Below are 25,037 nucleotides of genomic sequence, written 5' to 3'. Positions count from 1 at the left end.
TTGCTTACGCCAAGAGGTCTTGCAATCTATTTTGGCCTGCGCCCGCTCGAGGCGAGGAGGTCCTTTTAATCTCTTCTCGCCTACACTCGCTTACGGCGAGGAGGTCTTTTTACCTTGTTCTGATGCCTCCGATCACACGAGGGCGACGAGGACTTAAAACTTTACATTGGTGCCTCCGATCACCAGATGGCGATGTAGACTTAAAAACTTTATACTTGTGCCTCCTATCGCCAGATGGCAATGAGGACTTAAAACTTTATACTTTAAAACTTTGTACTGAATGCACGAGATTTGAGTTTACCGTTGCCTTAAATCACGCAAGGGCGACAAGGTTTCTTTTCCGAAAACTTAAAACTATAAGCATGCAAACTTAATGAACTTGGAAACTTTGATAAACTTCGAAACCTTCTTTGTTGGGTGGCCTCGTTAAAAACCCTCCTTAGGGAAAAAAAGTGCCCCCTTGAAAAACTGTTTTAACTGAAACTGCTTTAAACTGTTCAAGTTAACTGCTACTTACAATGCTTTAACTGTAATAAAACTTGAGATGGGTGGCGTTCCAAGTACGAGGAATCGCCCCTCCTTCCAGTGTCTCCAAGCGGTAGGCGCCGTTTCCGAGTGCTTCGGTTATTCTAAACGGTCCTGTCCACTTGGGTGACAATTTGTTCTCCATCTCATCCTGATGGGCATTCCTCATCACCAGATCGCCATCTCTGAATTGCCTTGGTTTTATCCTAAAGTTGTACTTGCGTTCAACTCTTCTCTTCACTGCTTCAGCCTTCACCCGTGCTTCCTCCCTGACTTCATCCAGCAAATCCAAATTCATTCTCCTTTCTTCATTCGAGTCTTCCGCCACAAAGTTCTGGAATCTCGGCGAGCTTTCCTGGATTTCAACTAGAATCATTGCATCACACCCACACACCAAACTAAACGGGGTTTCATGGGTTCCTGATTGCTCAGTGGTATGATATGCCCACACTATACGGGGAACTTCTTCAGCCCAAGATCCCTTGGCCTTCTCTAACCTCCTCTTCAAGCCTCTTAACAAAACCCGATTGGCTGATTCCACTTGCCCATTCGTTTGTGGGTGCTCCACAGAAGTGAACACCTGCTGTATTCCAACATCCCCACACAACTTCTTCAACAGGTGACTTGCAAATTGAGTCCCATTATCTGATACCAAACGCTTAGGCACACCAAACCGACACACAATATTCTTCCACACGAAACTCTGAATCTTGTGCGCGGTGATCTAGGCTACTGGTTCTTCTTCAATCCACTTCGTGAAGTACTCGATCGCCATAACAAAGTACTTAATTTGCCTGATCGCCAATGGAAAGGGTCCCAGAATATCAATTCCCCACGTATGGAACGACCAGGGGTTGTAAATTGACTTTAGCTCTTCTAGAGGCGCCTTGTGCCAATCAGCGTGCTGCTGGCATTGCTTGCAACATTGGGCATATTTCTTGCAATCTTCCTTCATTGTGGGCCAATAATAACCTACACGGAGAGTTCTTGTTGCCAAAGCTCGACCTCCGATGTGGCACCCACAAATCCCCTCATGGAGCTCAGCCATAATTCTCATGCACTTCTCTCCATGTACACATACTAAAAGAGGATGTGTAAACCCAAACCTGTACAACTCGCCATCGACGAGGGTGAACCTGCTGGAGTTCTTCTTTATCTTTCTAGCTTCTGTCGGGTCCATTGGGAGCACGCCATCCGCCATGTAGCGCTGGTATGGCGTTATCCATGTATCTGGCTCATGGATAGCACAAACTTGCATCATCTTTACCTCTCCCACTAGATGTGCTCTAACTCTCGGCGTCCTCAAAGTCTCCTGAGTCAAGGATCTATGACTCCTCGCCATCCCTTCCATCGACTTGCAAATTTGAAGGACCTGGTGATCTGCCACAAATGCTCGAGGTGTCTTCAAAGTTTCTTGTATGACGGTTCTCTGCCTGCCCCCCTTGCCGAACTGGCGAGCTTGGCTAGCAAGTCAGCTCGGACATTCTGCTCCCTTGGCACGTGTACCACTTCAAACAAAACAAAAGACCTCTTTAACTCTTGCACATACTCCAGGTAAGCCGCCATTTGCAGATCTTTGGCCTGAAACTCGCCAGTTACCTGCCCAGTGACCAACAACTAATCACTCTTGGCCACCAGCACCTTTGCTCCCATTTCCTTCGCCAACAAAATTCTGGCGATCAAAGCCTCATACTCCGCTAGATTATTGTTGGCTTTGAAGGCAAACCTCAGAGATTGTTCTATCAACACACCGTTGGGCCCCTCCAAAATAACTCCAGCTCCGCTACCCTGCTGGTTAGACGACCCATCCACTGAGAGCACCCAACGAAAATCATCCCCCGCACTCTGCGTTGTTTCAGAAGAGAGCTCGACCACAAAGTCAGCGAAAATTTGCCCCTTGACCGGTCCTCGGGGCTCATACTTAATATCGAATTCTAACAACTCCACCGTCCATTTTACCATCCTTCCAGCTACATTCGGTTTCTTCAAAACCTTCTGGATGGGTAAATCAGTCATTACTAACACTGTAAAACTCTGGAAGTAATGACGCAGCCTCCTCGCTGAAAACACAACCGCCAGTGCTGCTTTCTCTAAGGCCTGATATCTCACTTCTGGGCCCTGCAACACCTTACTGACGAAATAAATAGGTTTCTGGACTTGATCTTGATCCTGGACGAGTACCGCACTTATCGCCTTCTTAGTTATGGCAAAATACAACCTGAGGGGCGTTCCCATTTGAGGTTTGCACAAAACCGGCGGGCTCGCCAAATACTCTTTGAGCTTGACAAAAGCTTCTTCACATTCCCCTGTCTAGACAAACCTATTATTCCTCTTTAGACATTGGAAATACGGGTGGCCTTTCTCTCCACTGGCAGATACGAACCGAGACAAGGCGGCCATCCGGCCTGTAAGCTGTTGCACCTCCTTTACGGTGGCAGGACTCCTCATCGCCAAAATGGCGGCACACTTGTCGGGATTTGCCTCAATTCCCCTCTCAGTCAAAAGGAAAACCAGAAACTTCACTGCCTCCACGCCGAAAATGCACTTCTCGGGATTCAATTTCAGCTTGTACTTGGCTATTGTAACGAACAACTCTTCCAGATCAGCAACGTGCCTGCTCTTCTCCAGAGACGTCACGACCATATCGTCGACATATGCTTGTACATTCCTCCCAAGCATAGGCGCAAGCACCTTATCCATTAGCCTCTGGTACGTGGCTCCCACATTCTTCAGCCCAAAGGGCATCACCTTGTAGCAATAGCACGACCTCTCCGTCATGAAAGCAGTCTTTTCCTCATCCACCAGATGCATCTTAATCTGGTTATATCCCGAGAAGGCGTCCAAGAAACTGAGCAATTTACACCCTGACGCACTATCCACCAGGGCATCTATACTTGGCAAAGGATAAGAATCCTTTGGACAGGCTTTATTTAAGTCTGTGAAATCAACGCACATTCGCCATTTCCCATTGCTCTTCTTGACCAGAACGACATTGGCGAGCCATTCCGGATATTGAATCTCCCTGATATGACCTGCCGCAAGGAGTTTATGCGTCTCGTCCCTGATCGTCTGCCTCTTTTCTTCGTTAAACTTTCTTCTTCTTTGTCGGATTGGCTTGACTTGAGGATCCATCGTTAGGCGGTGACACAAGAAATCAGGGTCAATTCCCGGCATGTCTGAAGCAGACCATGCAAACGCGTCCAGATGTCTATCTATCACCTTGGCGATCTGGTCTTGTGTTTCATCGTCTAAAGTCTTCCCCAGCTTAAACGTTTTGCCGCCAATCTTCTTCTCAAGCTAATCCTCGACCGGCTGAGGCCTCTTCTCACTGGTGATCACCGCTCTCGCGATTCCTGACTCCCTAGCGACTTCCGGGCAGTCCTTCTCTTCCTCAACCCGAGCGGCGTTCTCGCACCTCGCCTCAATATCCGCCATCACCACATCCCTTTCAGTGGCCACCTCAAATGCTGTGTCCACAACTCGCCGATTTTCCTGTTTAGGCTCCACACCAGGGGGCGGTGTTGCGGTTACATGGCACATCGATCTCTTGTTCTTGAGGCTGTTTTCATAGCACTTCTTTGCCTCCTTTTGATCAGAGCGGATGGTGATAACCACCCCCTCCATTGAAGGTAACTTGACCTTCATGTGCCTCGTTGAAGGCACAACTCCTATCTTGTTGAGTGTTGGCCTTCCCAACAGGATATTATATGTCGAAGGAGCGTTCACAACAAGGTACCTAATCTTATCTGTGCGCGAGGCTACCCCATCCGTGAACGTCGTTCTTAACTCGATGTACCCCCTGACCTCCACTTGATCACCAACAAAACCGTATAAGTAGCCCACATATGACCTCAGCTGGTCAGGGGATAACTGTAACTTTCCAAAGGTCGGCCAAAACATAACATCCGTCGAGCTTCCTTGATCGACCAACACCCGATGAACCATCCTCCCCGCCGTAACGAGCGAGATTACAATGGGATCGTTGTCATGGGGCACAACATCCCCAAGATCTTCTTTGGTGAACTTGATGTCCACATCGGGCAAGTGATCCTCAAAGGCCTCTACTGACATCACGGACCTTGCATATTTCTTCCGTTGTGATGCAGTACACCCACCACCCGAGAATCCACCAGCTATAGTGTGGATCTCGCCGTGAATGGGTACTTCATGCTGCTGTCCCTCACTGCTCGCTGATTGTGAACATGACGATTGCCCCGTTTGCTTCTCCAGCAAATAGTCTTTCAAGAACCCACACTTGACCAACTCAGCAAGTTGGTATCCCAAAGCCAAGCACGAATTGATGGAATGGCCAAAACTCTTGTGGAACTCACACCACGCGTCCGGTTTTGGCCCCAACACCTTATCCGTCGTCTTCTCTGGTACTTTGAGCCTGGCAGCAATATTCGGAATGGCAATCAGGTCAGCCAATCCCATCACAAACTCGTACCTCGGTGGGCGATTAAACTCTCTAGGCCGCCCTGGCCCCTTCCCCTTGCTCTTCTTTGGATCATAAGGATGATGCACCCTTTGATCCTTCTTCTCTGTCGCCGCCTCCATCACCCTATGCGGCTGAATCCTCGTCTGGGCGCGTGGCTTAGCTGGAGCCACATTCCCTCTCTTCTCGGAAACTTCGCTTTCAGCGGTGATGTGAGCCACGACACATCGCCGGATTTCAACGAACGTGGCGGGGTGGCTCCTGATCAGCGATTCACTAAACGGTCCAGGCAACACGCCCTTTTTGAAAGCGTGCACAAACATATCTTCATCCTTACCTGGCAAGCGAACAATCTGAGCCCCGAATCTGTTCAAAAAATCCTTCAGAGACTCCCTTTGATACTGCCTCACATCGAACAGATCGTAAGACACCAACGGCGGTGCCTTGTTTACTATGTACTGCTCGACGAACATCTTGGAGAACTGCTGGAAGGTGGTAATGTGGCCGGTAGGCAGACTAACGAACCACTTCAGCGCTGTTCCACTGAGAGTACTCATGAACACCTTGCAGTAGACTGCATCCGAACCGCCTGAGAACATCATCTGCGTGTGAAACGCCGTGAGATGAGCCTCAGGATCCTCCACCCCGGTGAAAGATGCTTTCACCGCTACCGCATTTGCAGGGACCACCGTGTCCATGATCTCCTGAGAAAACGGCATTGGAAAATTACGCGGTGGGGACGGGGGTGCAGATTTGTCCCCAGTCGCACGCTCCTTCTGTCCCTGAAGGGCTTTACGTAACTCTTCATTGACTCTGTTAAGCTCTTCATTTCTAGCCTGTGAGGCCACTAGTGCCTCGTGCATTCTCTCTTATTCAGAACATGATGCAGCCACGTTCTCCTGCAAAGTCCTCATCATTTCCATCACCTGCGCCGTAGATACAGCGTCCTCTTCGATTGACGGCGCGACTGAACTGGATCGCGTTGCCCTCATCCTTTCTCAACAAACTTCAGGAAATCACACCAAAATCGTAATCACAAACACTCTGAATCAGAACAAGATTGCAAACTCTTCAAACAAACTACAGAGAGACGATTGATCCAGCAATCAATCGATAGAAACCTCAACAACTCAGAGAAACTCCACTTTACTGATTAGAACCTCAAGCAAACGGTGAAACTTCGGAAAACCGACTGCGACAGTAAGCAGTCGAACAGAAATCACCAAAACTTCAATAAACTCGAACTGTGGTTGGGAATCACCTTTTACACGGCCCCACGGTGGGCGCCAGATGATCCTGCCGGTTGACTAAGCGCAAGAAGGATGCCTCGTCAAGATCTTTCCTCACCAGCTTTAACACCACGTGCGCTTCAAGTCCACGCTCCGACGCTCAAGTCAGTAACATGAACACCCAAAAACTGAGAGAAAACTAAGTGTTGTAGAACCGTACTCAAGTGTTCTCAACAAAATAATGAGTCGTCATCCACGTACCTCTGCAAATTCTGTTAAGTTTACCTTTTATACCTAGGTATTTTCTCTCTCCAGACGGTTACACTTTGGACACGTGGCTCGCATTCAACTCTACACGTGTCATCATTTGGGATGGGGTAATTTGAGCGTCATTTCTATGCAACATCCAACCCTACACGTGTCGTCATCTGGGCTGGGGTAATTTGAGCGTCATTTCTATGCAGCATCCAACCCTACACGTGTCATCATCTGGGCTAGAGTGACTTAAGCGTCACTTTTGTGTAGCATCCTGTTATGCGGCCAAATCTCTTATTCAAGGTGTAACCTAGCACGTAACGCGCTCTGGAACGCCACCCGACAAAGCGAGTATCGGATGCAACAAAGTACATCATCTCTGTGATATCGCTTGTCGCAGGTGCCACCTTCCTCCCCACCACGCCATGCATGTTCTAGCTGAGGGAACCTTGCCATCGACGAATGTCCACTCTGGGAATCCCGTCATCAATGAGCAAGCTGTGTCCTCCAACTCACTTAACCTCCATGCTTCATGCTGACATAATGATCATCTTTACTGAACCTACACGCCTGAACCTCCAATAGCTTCAACCAAGTTTACTGGGAAATCCGACGATGTGCCTCTTGTGGCGATTCCTGACCACCTGATCTTCCATCATCTAACACGGCGATGATACGAAAACCTGGTGACAACCGACTATGTACATTGTAGAACGCCACTTCCACAAACGGCGACTATGCTAACTTTTTGACCATTCATCTTTCTCTTGTCCACGTGTCCCGCTAAGCACGCCCCACGTAGTCGTTTACTATCCACGTCATCACACCCGATGACCTGATCAGTACACCTTTATCAAGAGATTCCATAAATGTTTTCATTACTTTCCAAAACTGGTAGTTCAAACCACAAAACAAAGGTGGTCTGTTAATTGAAGCACCTTCCCCAAAAGGTAGTCTATCAGCCATTAAAAAGATTTTTAGGATCAACTTGAATAACTTTAAAGAACCAAGCTCTTGATGCCAATTGTTAGAAAAGATGGCTTTAAACTAGAGGGGGGTGAATTGTTTAAAGAGAGTTTTCACAAACTTTTCAAAACTAGAATGAATTTATCTCAGGAAACAATTGATTCAAAAATTCAGTTAGCCAAAACAGCAAGCAAAAGCTGTAGTACCTGAAAAACAATCGGTTGCTTCGTAGAAACAATTCGTTGTTTATACCAGTAAACAACACAATAAATTGAATTTAAAGAGTTAGAGATAGAGAGATTGTACACAGCTGTTTATACTGGTTCACTCCAAACCCATAGCTACATCCAGTCTTCTCAGAAACCCTGAGGAAATCCACTAAGCAATCACACCTTGATCACTTACACAACAACCAAGAGAATGACCTTTAACACCTCAAGAAACACACTCTCCTTGGTCAACACACCAACACTAAGATTGCTGATCTTGATCCCCTCAAGAACACACAGCCAATCTCAGCAAACACAGAAACAAATACTTGTTCAACAGAGTACAAGGATTACACTTGTTACAGAAGATAATCTGAAATCAATACAAGCATAATCCTATTCCATACACTTTGATCAATCACAAACTCTTAGCAATCTCAACTCTTTGAAAAACTCAAAACTCTTAACAAAAACTTGTCAAAGATTCTTAAATCTCAAATCTGTTTTTCTGAATATATTCAAAGATGTAGTTTGTTATCAAATCTTAACAAACTCTTAAATTGCATTAAAAGATTGGTCAAAGCATTTAATGACTGGAGCGTAAGCAGTTAAATCATTTAAAGCTCAGTCAAAGATAAAACAGATTTTCTGTTATGGTCCCAAAACAAACAATCGGTTGTTTCCTCGAATCAATCAGTTGTTTTGGTACTTAACAGTTTAACCATTTAAAAACAGTTTTCAATCTTTTTCTCAAAACACCTAAGTATAAACAATCGGTTGTTTCGACAAACCAATCGGTTGTTTTAACTTAGTTTGAAAACATTTTACTTTCACAAAGATTGAGATTGCTAATGCTTTAGATTTAATCAAATGGTGGATTACAACATATAAACTACCCCAGAACTAAGCTAAACCAGCACAGCAAAACCAAGCACAGCAAAGGCTTCAACATCCTTCAAAGGATTTGGATTCTTCAAAACTTGAACATCACTTGGTTCAACAATTAATACTAAGGAGCTTGTGAAAGAGAGGGTTCACTCTTCCACAATGAAGACGACGAAGGGTGGTAAGGTCATGAACCCCACCGCTGCTTATTGAAAGGAACTTTGCGAGAAAATAATTGAAGAGGGTATTCTTTACTTCCTCAACCCACGCTCCATTTTCTCTTAGCTTTTGATGTGTTTTTGTCGTTCCTCTTTTTTTTCTTATCCCTACCCTAATTCGTGTTTTACCCTTTTATATACTCTGTTTTTAATTGATTGAAAGTGCAAGTAGTTTTTCTTCGAATTTGATAATGCGAAAAAGGTGCAAATAGGGTTTTAAAATAAATAAGTTGTTTTAGTTTCAATCAAATGAACTTATAGCTTAATTTGTTGTGATTTGTGTTCCTTAAACTGTGTGTTCTTGTTATGTATTGCTTGTGTTTTTGATAAATTCAACTCATGGTCGAATTTGTTGTTTTTACAGCTTACGGTGCTATGGCTTATGCAACTCAAGTGTGTCTTGGTGATTTTATTGCTATTGGAACTAGGTGTTGGTTCTAGGTAAATAATTAATTTTTAAAATATTTTTATTTTGTTAAATATTCACCTTGATGTGCCTACTGTCCTTTGTATTTGTCTTCAAATTTTCTAGGTCAACAAGAAAAAGTGGATAATTCTTGTTTGTGGTACTATATATTTTACCACTGCTAAATATTTTCAAGCCTAAGTGTTTGGAACTTGTAATAACCATTTTATTCACATTTGATTAGGACTATATATATTGCCTAAGTTAATTTAAATTGTTGGAAACTAGTTCTGAACAATATATGTCTAATATTATTCAAAACATTAAATGTGTCACCCACTGGGCTATTGAGAACCTAAGAAATATTTCTCCCAACTGGTATTAGTGAAAAAGGAAGAAAAAAATGGCAGTATGTGGAGTCCCAAACCTACTGGTATTACTGCAACATCTTTTTTTTTTTTTTTTGGGTTTCGCTGGTTTTTTTGGTGAAAGGGTGTGGGTATAGTAAGTTATCTCTTTTCATTTGGTTGCTGCATTTTACATTTAGATAGTTTGGTTGTAGTGTTGTAGTGTTTTTGGATTAGTATAGCTTTTATTTTGCTTTAGAAGTTGTTGGTGTAGTTGGTTCTTTGAAGCTACCGCAAGTCCTACTGCATCATTTTTAGGGTGTAGTTTTTTGTTTTGATTGTTAGCTACATAGGGATGTTAGGTTTGCTACCTTGTGCCTAGTTAATTTGGTGTAAAGTAATAATGCATTTTGGGTACAATTTCCTCATCATGGAAAGTACTGCATTCTACATGGATGATATTAGCTTACATGGAAAGTACTGCATTCTATATAACCTTTCTAGATTTGAATCAAACAGGTTCTACTCTTTTATTTTCTTTCTCCATTTTCCTCATTGGTTCTATTATATATTTTAGTTATGTATCCCCATTCTCCACAGTTTATATTTTCTATGTTTTGTAGTTTCTTTTGTTTTCAGTAAGGTCTTCATATATGTTTATTGCCAATTTCAAAGCCTAGTGTATCTCAATTCTGTTCAAAGTTTTTTTGGCCAAGGTTTAGGTATCTCTGTATTTTTCTTTTGCAAGTGATATCTTTCTCAGCATCTTTTCCCTCTGCAGGTTTTCTTTCATTGGCTAGAATTTTTTTTTCTGTTGGTTTTATTTTTGGTTTTTAGTTTCAATCCCTTGGATTATAAATTATCGATGTCTGTAGAGCTAGGTAAAGCATGAAATAAACAACCCTTCAACTCTCATAATTGCTTAGTTGCTCCTTTTCTCTTTACTTTTCTTTACATTGTTGATCTTATAAACTGCTCCATCCCTTATGCAATGTTCCTTTTGCAGCTAACTGGTGAAACAGTGGGAGAAGTAGAGGCTGTAGCTGATATTGCCCAGTAATTGCCCAGGTACGCTATCTTTCAAGTTTTAAGGTTTTTTCTGTAAATTATATATAACATGACAATAATAAATATGTGTTTGGTCCATTTATATATAGGTTGGGGTGAATAAAGAAGTGGAGATATTGATGGAAAGCAAGGTTTTGTGTAATGTGGTGGTGAAACCTGGATGGATCAAACCTTTGTTTTTGGAGTCATCGCAGTTCTTGAGTACATTTATGGAGAATCGACCTACTGCAAAGTCTAAAATTGTTCTAAGTACATGATGTTTGAAGAATTATTATTGTATAAAACCAATAATGGTTTTATTTTCTTACCATAAATATGCATATATATGAAACCAGAAAACTCCTTATGGAAAGGAAATTGGATTATTACTTTAAGCTAGTGCTTATAACTTGTTTCCTTAATTCGCCTACTTGTTTGACAATGATGGATGTAAAAATTAATTATTTAATTATTATTTTTTGAGCTTATTGTTTTTTTGTGAAATTGGATTGGTGATGGATGAATTGGAAAAGTTTGGAACTGAATTAATTGAATAAATTAGACACAGAATTAGGTAATTTGGCTAAAGAAAAATCTCAAGAAAAGAACTCTGAGTTAATGCATATGTATTATATTCACGAAATGAATTTAATTATAATATCAAATTAAATAATATTATGAAATCAAATTAAAGTTTAATTATGATATGAAATTAAATAATATTATAAAATTAAATTATAAAATAGAATTAAATAAATTATTATAAATATTAAAAATAAAATTAAATATTTAATATTCGAATTATGACAGTTATAAAGGGTATTATAAATGTCATACTATATTGTATTAAGTGGCGGTTAGAACTACCACTATTTACTCTAGAATTAGTTTAACCAGTTTTAACATTATGACATTTATAACTGACGTAAATTACACGCTTAAAACCGCCACATTATACAATGCATAATATGGCGTCTACTACAACGGTTCTCAATTGACCGTCATATTAAATTTGTGGCAGCAAGAATTCTGGCGGTACGCGGTTTATGAAAATGTCAGTATTTACGAAAATAACCGCCATCACATACACGTTTTTTTGTAGTGACTTACATGGAAGTGTCTTCTATTTGTATTGTAGATAGATATGTTTATTTTGGAATAGAACACGCAAAAACGTTGTGTTATGAGGTGCATGGCTGAACTTCATATATCATCTTAATTTCTTCCCCTATTTAAGCTTTGTGGTATTTTTAAATAAACCTACTTGCTTTTGAACTGGAATGTCAGTCTCCATGCCATTATTTTTATATATTTACAAAAAAATTAAACTGTGAATTATAATTGCTAATTAATGAGAAATTATGTTTTATTGCAAGGAAATAAGTATATGGCTGAGACTCATTTTCGTAATGGAAAGACATGATATTGTGTTGGTTGAGTAAAAAAATTAACCAAAAACACTTTCTAACACTTAAATTTCCCGTTGCCATTATTAAAATTGAGTCATGATTTATGTTATGATAATAATAAATGTGAGGATGAGATTTAGTCAAATTTGTAATATAATAATATAAAATGAAAATTATACTAATTTTAATAAAAAAATATTTGATTTTTCACTTATTTTTACTTAATCCAAACTTAGTTTTCTTTCACCTCCTCATTTTTCACGAGACTAAATGTTTTTATCATATTACCGAGAAGTTTTAATGAATCCATCAGTTACACCGTGAATCAACCAAAATTTTAGATCAAAAGCTTGTGCCTTATTACTCTAGAATGCTTCTTCCCTGTAACTCCATCACTTCTTCATTCATAAATTTTGAAATTTCTAAAATTATAAAAACAATATTTTACACTACAAATTACATAATTTGAAAATAAAAAATTATCACTTCCAAGTTATTTAATTCAGTATGTTTATTTTCTTAAATAAGTTATGAATTACATAATCTGATATTACTAGTTGTTAAATAGATTATGGACTATGTAATTTGAAAGTGATAATTTTTTACTTATGAATTATGTAATCCAGTAGATTTATTTTTTTAAATAAATTTTGGATTATGTAATTCGATATTCCTATTTTTAAATAGGTTTTGGATTAAGTATTGTGAAAGTAGTAATTTTTTATTTATGGATTACGTAATTCAAAAATAGTAATTTTTTTAGTTTAAAATTGTGTAAGTTAGTAGGTTTATTTTTTTAAATAAGTTTTGAATTATGTAATTCAATATTGTAAGTTGTTAAATAATTTATTACATAATTCAGAAATAGAAATTTTTGACTTCTAACCGTGTAAAACATTGCTTCTATTTTTATTTTTTATTAAAGAATAATTTTAATAATTTATGGAAGTGGTTGAAGAAATGATGGAGGTGGAGGAAGAAGCAGTCATTAAACAATGGAACTGGGCTATGATCCACAACTTAAGCCCAAAGACGACAAATCCAAAGGCTCAAAAAATCAGCAGCACACTCAACCCGCTACGCCGGCGCGTGTGAATCCCTTCCGGCAATGGGCAAGACCAGTGCCGGTCCGAATTGACGAGTACTCATCACGCGCCACGCCCCTGCTCACGCAAACTTTTCAATTTTCCTGAAACAAAACCTCGCGCCACAAACTCCCGTCTCTCTCTCACTGCCGCGTGACATCCACGCCCCTCTCTCTCTTGCCTGTGATTGGTACGTGAATCCCACTGGCCAAAACTCTTAGCGAGTCCGCGTCCCCAAAAGTTGGTACTACAATAGTTCCTTGTGACGCACCACAGACGCGTCACTATCTACTCACCCGGTCCACGGTTCCACACACGCATCTACCGCTGCCGTACACCTGTGACGCGATAAGAGGGCATGATTTCCCGTTCACTAGCACTGAAAGAGAATCACACCGAGAGTTCTAGAGATAGAAACTCCATCTCCAGAGAGAGAAACTGCGAGATCTGATCGGAGCACTAAGGTAACGCAGCTCCAAACCCTACTCTCTGTGCCCTCGCGACCCCTCGATTTCTTCTTCTCCGTCGTTTGGTTTCTATTTCGGGAATTTCACTGGAGAATTTGTAGGCTGTCTTATCAGGTTATTCTCCTCCCTGTGCGATTCGTAAAGCCCTAAGTTCAGATTCTAGGGTCAAAGTTTCGGGGTGAGGGAAAACAGAAATTAGGGTTTTGCATGTATGGCTTCGGGGAAAACTGATGGAGATGATGGGGGAAAAAGGGAGCAGAGATACACCGAGAGAAAGGTCTACACTAGGAAAGCGTTTAAAGGTCTTAAGAACAAAGGCAACGCCGTGAACGTCGCTCCTCATACTACCGCTGCAACTATTACCAACGACGGCGACGACAGTTCGGGTACCGTTACCGCCGTCTATTACAACAGTAAGGATAACATTACTGTCGATAACGGTAACCCTAGGTCTAAGGATAATTGCAATAACGCCTTGGTTCAGCAGGGGCTGGAGGATGGGAATTCAGCTCGGCCGTACGTAAACCGTGCTTCGGATGAGCCTTCTAGTGTTCCGGCCATGCTAGAGTGGTTGCCGGGACCGGAAAGTTTTGTTAGGCTAAGTTTGAATTGGCGGTCGAAGCCGGAGTTAAGGAGGAGGCTTGAGAGTGAGCTCAATACGGTCAGGAATTTGGTGAGTAGGATTGAAGAGAAGTTGGGGGTACTTGGTCGGTATGGTAATTCAGATGTGATGGTGGATAGTGGGATTGGTAAAGGGGTTGGAACTAAGCGTGCTCACTCGGAGGTGGCATCGGCTGTTGTTCCACCGCGAGAGCATTCTCAACCTTTGCATCAGTTGAGTTTGTCAGTGTTGGAGAATAGTCAAGGGGTTGGAGAAATCGTTGAGAAGGAGAAGAGGACGCCCAAGGCAAACCAGTTCTATCGCAATTCGGAGTTCTTGCTTGGGAAAGAAAGGTTTCCACCTTCAGGGAGTAACAAGAAGTCTAAATTGAATGGGAAGAAGCATGATGCAGGTGAGATGGGACATGGAATGGGATTGAAGCTTTTGAAGAGTTGTGGTTCGTTGCTTGAGAAATTGATGAAGCACAAGCATGGTTGGGTGTTTAATACTCCAGTTGACGTTGAGGGTCTTGGTTTACACGATTATTTTGATATCATCCCGCATCCAATGGACCTGGGTGCTGTGAAGTCACGGCTGAACAAGAATTTGTACAAATCACCCAAGGAGTTTGCTGAGGATGTGAGACTTACATTTCGCAATGCCATGACTTATAATCCCAAAGGACAAGACGTTCATGTAATGGCTGAGCAGCTGTCAGATGTATTTGAGGAGAGATGGGCTGTAATAGAGTCAAATTACAACCACGACATGAGATTTGACCTAGATTATGGTGCGGCTGGTCGTTCACCTTCACTTCTGTCTAGAAAGGCTCCTGCATTTAGACCCCCGCCTATTGATATGAGACGGATTTTGGATAGGTCAGAATCAATGACGCAACCTCCAAAAATCATGAGTATCACTCCTTCGTCTCGAACCCCTGCTCCCAAAAAGCCCAAGGCCAAAGACCCTCATAAAAGAGACATGACATATGAGGAAAAGCAAAAACTCAGCACAAATCTTCAGGATCTACCTTCTGAGAAGCTAGATGCCATTGTACAGATCATTAAGAAGAGAAACTCAGCACTTTCCCAGCATGATGAAGAAATTGAAGTGGACATTGATAGTGTGGATACGGAGACTCTCTGGGAGCTTGATAGATTTGTGACCAACTATAAGAAAAGCTTGAGCAAAAATAAGAGGAAGCTTGAACTTGCTATTCAAGCTAGAGCACAAGCTGAGAAGAATGCCCTGCAGAAGGTACAGTTTTCAATTTTAACTTTCATCAGCCAATGAATTCATTGACAAACAGTCATTGCTAAATGTATTTTATTTCATGCTTCTGTAGATTCAGGCACCAGTTATGGTTGAGATTTCAAAAGAAGCACAAACAGGTAGTTTTTAATTGTAGCATTATTGTGGATCTCATTGTTGGATTAATAATGTATCTTGTTTACCTTTTTATCAGCAGATGAAAGAAATATTCCCCAATCCTTGCCCGTGCAAGAAGAAGTTCAAGCGGATGGGAGTAAGACAAGTGGTTCAAGCAGCTCCAGCAGTGATTCAGGCTCTTCATCAAGTGTTACTTTGATTAATTATTTAGTCAAGAGATATCTTAACCATTATTATTCTTGCTACTGCATGTTCACTTCTGCTTATCGTTTTAGTCGTGTTCTGTCTGATTTTTATTTATTTTATTTTTGCAGATTCTGATACTGGTAGTTCTTCAGCCTCTGGGTCTGATGCTGAGTAATAGAGAACCTAAATTCATCTGTCAGGCAGAATCACAACCTCCAAAATTTTATTTCGCTATATGCTCTGCTTTGTACTCCCATCTTTTCATTATGTAGAGTGAGATAGGTATATCTTTCAAGATAATTTTTCTCGTAACTATCATGATTGTTTAACTCGTGACTCTCTTACTAGTTTACCATAAATGTTTGTTCGATTGCATTAATCCTGGTGCTCCATGTTTGTTATTGGTTTCTACTGATTACTTCTCTATTCAAGCTTAATATTTCTTTAATTTGAAAATTTAAGACGATCTTGTTACAGGTATAATAAGTGGGTTTCAATTTAAAATTGACAGCAATGTCTAGTGGTTATTTCTGGAATGTGTGGCCTTGTGAATATTTGATGCCATTTTCCGTAAACTTTTACATTTTTTCACGTGCTCTTTATCTTTTCTTAGTTCGTAGTGTTAAAATGTTTACTCTTTAGTCTACTTGTTTGCATATTGTCCATGTCCTATTCTATTTACTTTGTTGAGGGCATTTTTTATTGGCATAACCTAGGTCTTGTAATTCCAGATGTCCTGAAGTTTAGTTTCTCTTTATGGGTAGTTGTCTTAGGAATGGTTATTTCTGCCAAAAAGCTTTCTACTTTCTCTCTAGTCTCTTGTGGTTGAACTTTTTAAACTGTTTACATGAATTTAAAAATATTCATTGTGGCATACTGACTGGGTTGCAACACTGTTGTCTGATGCGAATGTATTATAGTGTGTAGATTATAAATATTAATGGAAGATGGACACCTCTAGAGTTTAAACATAATATTTGACTGAAAATATTTAAAGCATGGTCTATTGAAAGTAAATATTAGTGGTGTGAGAAGTCGCATTTACTTTCTTTCCTCATACTTCTCTAAGTTATTTGGTTTCTGGAACTGTCTTGATTACGGTATCGAAGGTCTCCTGAGTAGTACTGCAGTGTTTTCATAAATTGATTTTATTTTCTTTTATTTTTGGTTATGTAGAAATAACAGTACCTTTATTAGCATTATAGCCTTCACATCCTGTTATATATTTAGATGTGATACTGTATGATTAGGGTTTGAAATACTGGTTATTGTATACTCATTTTCATCTGTCTACTTAATGATGAATTGATGATTTGCTTTGCTTTCTATATTACATCTCTAATCAGCATTCTTGATGTGATCTTTTATAAACAAGAGGAACTGAAATGCATTGTTGTGGAATGACATCTTTATCTTGTATTTATTCCCCAAAAGAAATAACAGTTCTTATGAACTTGGGAAACATTGCTCCTCAATCCATTGCAGGACGAATCTATAACGCTACAATTTACGTATTATCTATTCATGCGATAGTTTGTCTTCTATTTTCACAATAACGTAATTTTTAATGTAACATGTGAATTGAATTAATCAATATCAGTTGTTGCAATTGTTCACACTGTCTGAGTCTATTTATTGATCAAAAAAATTGTGAACTTCTAACTTTTTATCCTTTATTGTTTGATGTGGATGTGGATGTGGATGTGGCAGATCTCAGATATTTAAGATTTGCCAGTGATGTGATTCTTGGCTAGTTCGTTTTTCCGGTTTCCAAATTATTCATCTTAATTTAGCTGTTCTCATCTGTTGGAACTGTTGCACCATTGCTATAAGGCCGAATTTCACGAACCCATGTAAAATATTTGGTAGAATGTGAAGATAATTAGATGGTTCACCGTAGCGCTACTTTCATTAAGCTCCGTTGATAAACAAAGATAATATGTAACTCAAGTTCTTGAAGTCATTATTGATTCAAATGATACATGTCAATATGTGTATCGAAATGGTATTCAGTTGTAATTACTCCTTCAAACAAAGCGTCAGATATTTTAACATATTTTCTGATTGTTAAACTTCTCATAACTCATCTAAAATGACAATTTGAGGCATTCCCCAGTTTTTTTGAAAATTAATTAATTTTTTCAGGGTAAAAGGGGAAATTGCATTTTTATCCTGTAGTCGATAAAAATGTTCGTGTACTAATACCTGATTTTGTCATGTATAAAATTTACACAGGGACATTTCGTATACTAATGCCTCAACGTGATTTTGAACATTGATTTAAATGAACGGATTAAAATCAATTTTAATTGGAAGTACAAGTATGAAAAAGCGCCTTTTTTAATTAAATTAAAAATGTAGTAATACAGTTTAAAAAAAATTAAAAAGCGTTTATTTATTTATTTCTGACTCTTCACTACAAGTGGTTAAACAAAACCGAGTGAGTTGGAGGGAGAGTATGAACATAATCACAAAAATCAGCAAGCTTTGTAGAGTTGGTACAGAATAAGGAGTGAGGAAGCGGAAGTGATGCAGCTTCTGAAACTGGAAGCAACGATGGTTTCACTTCCGGCCTCGCAATTAAAGCCCAGATTCTTCTCCTCCTCTTCTTCTTCTTCTTCTTCTTCATGTGGTGTCAAGGTTTGGCCATGGCGTGGTCTGGATGAATGGAGGGAGAGTCATCTGAACGAGAATCGCAAGTGGGGGGAGAATGGTCCAGAGCCACAACCCCTATTCCGTGATTCCACTCAATTGGGGCAAGCTTCTTCCTTGGCTGAGCTTGGTTCTATCGTTCTTTCCACCAGCGACCCACTTGCCAAGTCCCAGCTTTCTCACATGGCTTACTCCATGTGGCGCCGCCACAACCTCCCCCTTGGCATTTCCATACCCCCCTCTCTCCCCGCCCGACCTGCAAATCCCCAACTGGTTTCCTTCTCCATCACTTTTTTTTATCTGTTTACCTTTCTTTTCTGATATATTGCAATTTATATCATTAAAAGCTAATATCCCCAATGCTCTGATTTCACTCTATTTTTCTCTTTTGAATCCTTAAAACTACGGTTTAAGAGTAGGCAATTATTCTAGGAAAGACTTGTTTTGAGGTGGACTAGTATTTTCTGTCACATTCTCATCCCACACGAGTTTGGAAAATTATGTATTTTTGTGATGTGTTCATGGAGAAAAAGGTATATTCTGATATGATATGGGTAAGGAAGGTTATGTAGTTGATGTTTATTATGATCGCTAGTAGTTTTAGTTTGTTTGGTAAATTGTGTTCACCATTTATTGATAAGCTTATATATTACCGAGAAAGGATAATGTATCCTCATAAATATTATGCAATTATGTAAAAATGTTCTTTTATATTCATGTTAGTGTATTTACACTGTATTGTATCTTGATTTTTTTAAGAATTTCCCCATATCCTGCATGTTGTATTGCTCTAGGCTTCACAGTTTTTTTTAGTAATTATTACATTTTGATTCTTGAAGTTGAAGGTTTAATTTTCTTCATGGATTTTGCTTTGTCTTGTGCATAATGAAGTTGTTTTCATTGACTTTAGGTTTCTCCTAAGGAAATTCCTTCTCCCAAGGACTCGGGTTTGCCCCTGAATGCTTATATGCTTCATAATCTGGCACATGTGGAGCTCAATGCAATTGATTTGGCGTGGGATACCGTTGTCCGGTTTTCTCCCTATAGTGAAATTTTAGGGGAGAGGTTCTTTGCTGACTTTGCTCATGTTGCTGACGATGAGAGTCGCCACTTCTCTTGGTGTGCACAGAGGCTTGCTGAACTGGGTTTTAAGTAAGGTTATTTGTCTTCTCATTTTGTTTCCAGTTCTACTTAATTTAATTATACTGATATTCTGAGTCTTCTTACAACCAGATATGGTGATATGCCAGCTCACAATATTCTATGGAGGGAATGTGAGAAATCATCAGGCAATGTTGCTGCACGTTTGGCTGTGATCCCGCTCGTCCAGGTTAACCCCCACCTTCAATCTTTCTTTGAAATGTTTGTTACTTACCATTTGGTGAAAAACTGATCAATAAATATGATAATGTTGCTATTTTGATGAGATTGTAATTCTTCTTCAAGTGGGATATGTGAAATAACAATCATTTTATGCTTTGAAAGCTGTTGGTCAAGTTGGATTTCATTGTCTATGTGAATAACCTTTTTCGTTTTTATTTCTGCGTTGAATGAGTAATAGTAATACTAAGTTATGGGTCTCTGACAAATTTATCTGGATTCTGGTGTACTTCATTAAGATTTCTGGAGGATTCCTTTCTATACTACTGCCTAATTAGGGCTCATAGAATAACTTTTTTGTTGAAGTTGATGATAGGCATCGGTCCACAACCACATATTACATCAATATTGTTGCCCACTGGCTTATATTTTTCACTAGCTATAACCTCTTGCGAAAGGGGGACATGTTCTTTTTGGAAAATTCCTGGAGTGCTTCCCCTCACGAATCACATGCTACAGAGATACATAAGCTTTGAATCACGAGAGTTGTTCTAAATGTATTATTTACTTCACTTGTAGGAGGCTAGAGGACTTGATGCTGGGCCACGCCTGGTGAAAAAATTAGTTGGCTTTGGAGATAATAGGACATCTAAGATTGTGGCAAGAATCGCTGATGAAGAAATTGCACATGTAGCAGTTGGTGTCTACTGGTTTGCTTCTGTATGTCAGAAAATGAATTGTGCTCCAGACTCTACTTTTAAAGGTTGTGAAGCCTGGTTAATATTTACTAATCTGCTTAGATACGACCACACTGAAGGCATGCAATCTTCAACATTGATACTTTTTTTTTGCAACGATACAGACTTACTAAAGGAATACAACGTGGAACTAAAGGGCCCCTTCAATTATTCAGCTCGAGATGAAGCTGGCATTCCTCGTGATTGGTAAGAAATTATCCTAATTCTTTTCTTGGTTGTACCTGCGATATTTCAGGCTATATGATTGCAAGATAGCTGAAAATTTCTATTCTACCACTTTACCTCCATATGAACCTTAACATTTTGGTTACCTCATATTCTGCTATCTAGGTATGATGATGCATCATCTATGAGCAATCAGGACAAGAAAGATAAAGATGGCAACAAAAAACAGCTCTCTGCAGTTAGTGACCCTAACAATCATTCTGCTCATTCTTGTAATTTTATTTTTAAGATATTAAAAATATGTACGTCAGTTTGTCATTAGATATCTACATAAAAGTTCTTTAAATTTTCACTGCATAGTCTATTTACACTTTTTATATTTAGCTGTTCTTCTGGCTTGATATTGATGTGTTGTTACAGGTTTACGAGAGGCTGTCATCCATCATTGCTATGGAAAAAGAGAATTCAAGTTTGACCAAACCGCCTGAGTGATACTGACACCATATCATGAACAATTGCTATTTTCAGCAGGGAAAGATATAAACTGATATTGCAAACTTTTGAACTTAGCTCCTCAGCCGCCAACAAGCTCGAATACAGTATTATTATTATATACAATTTGAAGTGATAAGGTTTTTTCATACACAGGTTTGGGGAAGCAATTTTTTCCATGGCAAAACGTTGTTTGACAGCAATACAAAGTAGCAATGGAAATTCTGAAGTTCAGTCCACGCGTCCACCGTTGATGTGAAGCGTAAGCAAATACAGAAGACAGAAAATGTTCTTTATTTGGAGTACATAGACTCTGATGTAAGTTGCATAACTTTTTTAATGTGTATGATCATCATAGAAGTAAGCGTGATGTCGAAGTTGAATGAAGTCAATGGTCATTGCTTAACTTCTGGGATAGTGTGCCGTGTATGTATGTGTATGATATCAAGGAGCCCTTAAATCCTTCTCATATTTTTATTCTACAATTACAAAAATTAAAAAAGACACAATCATGAACTTAGTTTCAAAAACTCTGTATCACATTATAAGTATCTTTAAAATTTTAATTAAGTTTCATGTTCAACAGTACTTTTAAAAACTAAAAGTTTAACACCTAAGTTCATATATTAATTTTACTTAGATTTCCCAACAAGATTTATATCATGTTTGTTTGTGCTTTTCACTACATGGGCACCTATTCTAAAAGGGACAGAAACACTAAAATGAATATATTTTTAAAAAAATTACTGAAATAGATATTTTAATATATTTTTTAATTTTAAAACTTCTCATTTTTTAAGGCTAAAACGATTATTTATCCAAATTAAATCTACTGGGATTCAAAAGTTAACTCCAATCTAATGTAGTAGATGATCTTTTTGTAGTTTACTGATTATTATTGCATTTCAGACGAAATAAATCCTGTAAAACTCATAAGTTCAGAAAAGTAACTATACTTTTTTTAGTTATAAGAAAAAAATTGAACATGTATAAGGAATTTATAATTAATAACAATTTACTGATATTGATATTTAACCAACAGAATTATATCCATTAAAAAATTAATAGTTATACTTAATCCCCAAACTAATTTAATATTTAACAAATCCATTATAAATAAGAGATTCCAGAAAAATATTTGTTTCCTACTCAGGAAAAGTTGCTGTTTCTGGTATTAGTGAACAACAAACCAAACATCTTAGTTTGCCTTAACTTGAAGCCCCCAAACGCGTGTGCGCGTGTCTTTCCTCCCTTGTTAAAAACACCACCATAAGCCTTTCACCTACTTCTTCTTTCTCAGAGAGCAGAGGAAAAAGAAAACACACAAACAAAAAATTAGTATGTGCAACTCAAATGGTGATTGCAGACCCCTGGGTTTTCTCCTGGGTCTCCCCTTCGCTTTTCTTGCCCTCATCGTCTCAATCGTCGGCATCGTCATCTGGATCGTTGGGTAAGAACCACACTTTCTTCGCAATCATCACTTTTCTTCCCCAAAATATCAAATTACATCTTAATTACTCACTTAATCTTATTTTTGCACAGTTTCTACGTTTTTGTCTTTACACTCTCGTTTTAATTTCTACACAAAAAAAGATACATGTATGAAGATTAAAATGAATAGTTCAAAAGATTGAAAAAAAATTGAGATTAAATCACCTAAAACTAGTTATTATGTAATTTGAAATCGATTTAGTGAGTTCGAGTTGGCTCGATTTCTGATTCTGTAACATGGGTTTTGGTCTGATTGAGTGAAAAATTCATAAAGGTTTAAACTTTAGCTCTCAATATTCGCAGGTTGATGTTGACATGCATATGCCCCTGCTGCTTGTGCATAACAGTAATAGTAGAGTTGGCATTGGAATTGGTAAAGGCTCCACTGCATGTCATGGAGTGGTGCACCTCTCAGATCCCTTGTTAGCTTCTGTTTTCACCAATTCTATCATCAACTTCTGGTCCTGCCTCTGCTTTTTATTATTTTTCATTTTATTTGTCTTTTGGTGAGATTGGGGTTATCATCAACATGTAATTTTCTTATTTTGGTTTTCTGGTTTTTTGCAAAATTAATAGTTCGTACTTCATAGTAATATTGTTGTTTCTTGTGCAGATATCTTTAGTTCTATACTAAACAATATTTTATTTTGGTTTTCACTTTTCTTTTACATTTAAATTGCATATCTCTCTCTCTCTCTCTCTCTCTCTACGTATATGTGTGTGTATATATATACTTAAAAAGTATAAATACAGGTAGGGTAATGAACTTACAGAAATTATTGTTTTGCCTCATTTTGATCAGTGAGGATTAATCAATGATGTGAAATATTCTTTATTGTCTTCTTTTCTGTTTTATCCATCATCAAAGTTGTCACTAAACGCCAAAACAAGAGAACTCTGTTTTGGGCCCTTTTTGAATGAAGATTTCTTGGATGATGAGTGTCACATGTTCACACTCAACCTAAACTGTTCTTGGATAAATAATCAAATTCATCGCAGATTATTTTAAAGTGTCTGCTTCATTTGAAACTTTATTTTTTGCTTTTCCAAAATATGCTATAAACTAAACAGACAAACTCGAACATTAGTCCTTCACAGTCTGTGGTTATGCTTTTGATAATTTAAAATCAAACACATGATGTTTCCCTCCCAGTGAGGTTGCCTCTTCATGTTATACAACTTATGAAAAACGTTTTCTTAAGGACGATAAATTCAGCATTCAGCATCCACTCTTACTGAAGATAAGGTTGGTAGATATAATGTTTTCCTTTTGCCCTTGTGTATCCACACACAAAAATTGCTTTTTTTTTACCTTGTCACAGTTTTCTTGCAGTTTATTAAACTAAAAGTTACCAAGTTTTGACAGAAGTTGAAAATGAAATTTTCACTACACTACTTGTATATAGTGTTGAAAAATTACAAATCACTAAAGCTAAAGTGTAACATGATGGCAAAAACGCACGCGGAAGCAACACACACAATCACGAATCAACTGCAGAAAAATAAACAACACAAGATTTAACGTGGTTCGGTTGCCAACTGCAACCTACATCCACACGGGCAACTATTAGGTTTACATTATATCCTGTTGCACACCAATTACAAGTACAATGATCTCTTTAAATAGAGATAAATAGAGATAATAAAGGGACATAATAATTAAGCACACTCACTAAACATGTGTCTAGTCAGCCCAACCCAATTGGTCTTGGCTTCATACTCAACAATCTCCCACTTGAAGCCACGGAACAATGTTCACCTACGCTTCAACTTGAAGCCACGTTACAATGTTCACCTGCGCTTCAACTGTGTACATGTACTTCTGTAATTTGTCGATGGAACTCACTGTTCTACCTCTAGTTGCCACCAGTCTTCTTAATCATTTTGAAGACTTCGTTAAAACTCCCATGTTCTCTGTTCCTACCGACTCCCACTTACAGGAATTGTCGGATCCTGGAACAACCTGAGAACAAACACTCTCCATATTCAACAAGAATTTTTCTGGAGAAGTTTCAACCACTGGAATACTGGTTCTCCTAACCCACTGTCATCTAGGAACCTTAGTTGAAGCACGACCCGTCCTCCCACTGCCACAAGTACCTCTGACTGGTCTACCTGAACCTTTCCATGCTCGTTCATCCTGAATCTGACCTGTGGCTATGGGTTTCTCTCTTGTAAAGACAACCCTCTTCTGCCCACGAGATTCTGTGAACCAGACTTTGTTTATCTTCTGAACTGGGATGGTCACTCCCTCAGACACAGTAATCTGACTATATACAACGAACCTCTCTTTCTTTCGCAGGCCATGACAAGATTTCCCTTGACGACCTTCCACTGCTGATTTCCGAACTTCACTTCATGTCCCTGTTCGTCCAACTGCCTAACAGAAATCAAACTTTTCCTCAAGCTTGGAACAACTCTGACATCCTTCAAAGTCCAAAAACCAACTGGTGTCTTCAACACTATGTCACCCATGCCCGCATAACATCAAGAGTTATAT

The 25,037-nt window shown here is 39.1% G+C and overlaps 3 protein-coding genes and 1 long non-coding RNA gene across 10 annotated transcripts; all 4 read left to right on the top strand.

Moving 5' to 3' along the window:
- Positions 1–10,479: 10,479 nt before the first annotated feature.
- Positions 10,480–10,921, top strand: LOC137835411 (uncharacterized). Its single transcript, XR_011085085.2, has 2 exons — positions 10,480–10,543; positions 10,633–10,921. It is a non-coding gene; the product is annotated as an uncharacterized LOC137835411 (long non-coding RNA).
- Positions 10,922–12,918: 1,997 nt separating this feature from the next.
- On the top strand, positions 12,919–16,038 carry GTE4 (global transcription factor group E4). Of its 2 annotated transcripts, none has more exons than XM_068643907.1 (4): positions 12,919–15,341; positions 15,430–15,475; positions 15,553–15,660; positions 15,788–16,038. In XM_068643907.1, exons 1-4 carry the CDS (start codon positions 13,695–13,697, stop codon positions 15,832–15,834), a joined length of 1,848 nt encoding a protein of 615 aa, XP_068500008.1. In that variant the 5' UTR covers positions 12,919–13,694; the 3' UTR covers positions 15,835–16,038. The 2 variants fall into 2 exon arrangements, with proteins under 2 accessions (XP_068500008.1, XP_068500007.1); XM_068643906.1 differs by having other exon boundaries at positions 15,550–15,660.
- LOC137835409 (diiron containing four-helix bundle family ferritin protein, putative (Protein of unknown function DUF455)) lies at positions 15,803–21,517 on the top strand. 6 transcript variants are annotated; one of them, XM_090302355.1, is made up of 7 exons: positions 15,803–15,941; positions 19,222–19,463; positions 19,545–19,641; positions 20,211–20,394; positions 20,494–20,575; positions 20,720–20,792; positions 20,975–21,517. In XM_090302355.1, the coding sequence occupies exons 2-7, from the start codon at positions 19,279–19,281 to the stop codon at positions 21,044–21,046; spliced, it is 693 nt and encodes a 230-aa protein (XP_090158481.1). In that variant the 5' UTR covers positions 15,803–15,941; positions 19,222–19,278; the 3' UTR covers positions 21,047–21,517. The 6 variants fall into 6 exon arrangements, with proteins under 6 accessions (XP_090158481.1, XP_090158480.1, XP_090158479.1 ...); XM_090302354.1 differs by having other exon boundaries at positions 20,720–20,826; XM_090302353.1 differs by having other exon boundaries at positions 20,720–20,856.
- A 742-nt stretch (positions 21,518–22,259) lies between these two features.
- On the top strand, positions 22,260–23,194 carry LOC137835410 (signaling peptide TAXIMIN 1). Its single transcript, XM_068643910.2, has 2 exons — positions 22,260–22,496; positions 22,841–23,194. The coding sequence occupies exons 1-2, from the start codon at positions 22,387–22,389 to the stop codon at positions 22,962–22,964; spliced, it is 234 nt and encodes a 77-aa protein (XP_068500011.1). The 5' UTR covers positions 22,260–22,386; the 3' UTR covers positions 22,965–23,194.
- Positions 23,195–25,037: the final 1,843 nt, after the last annotated feature.

Source organism: Phaseolus vulgaris, chromosome 5 (genome assembly GCF_051622355.1).
Source record: "Phaseolus vulgaris cultivar YP4 chromosome 5, ASM5162235v1, whole genome shotgun sequence".
In the NCBI taxonomy this organism is placed as follows: Eukaryota; Viridiplantae; Streptophyta; class Magnoliopsida; order Fabales; family Fabaceae; genus Phaseolus; species Phaseolus vulgaris.
This window is presented reverse-complemented; position numbering and strand designations above follow the sequence as displayed.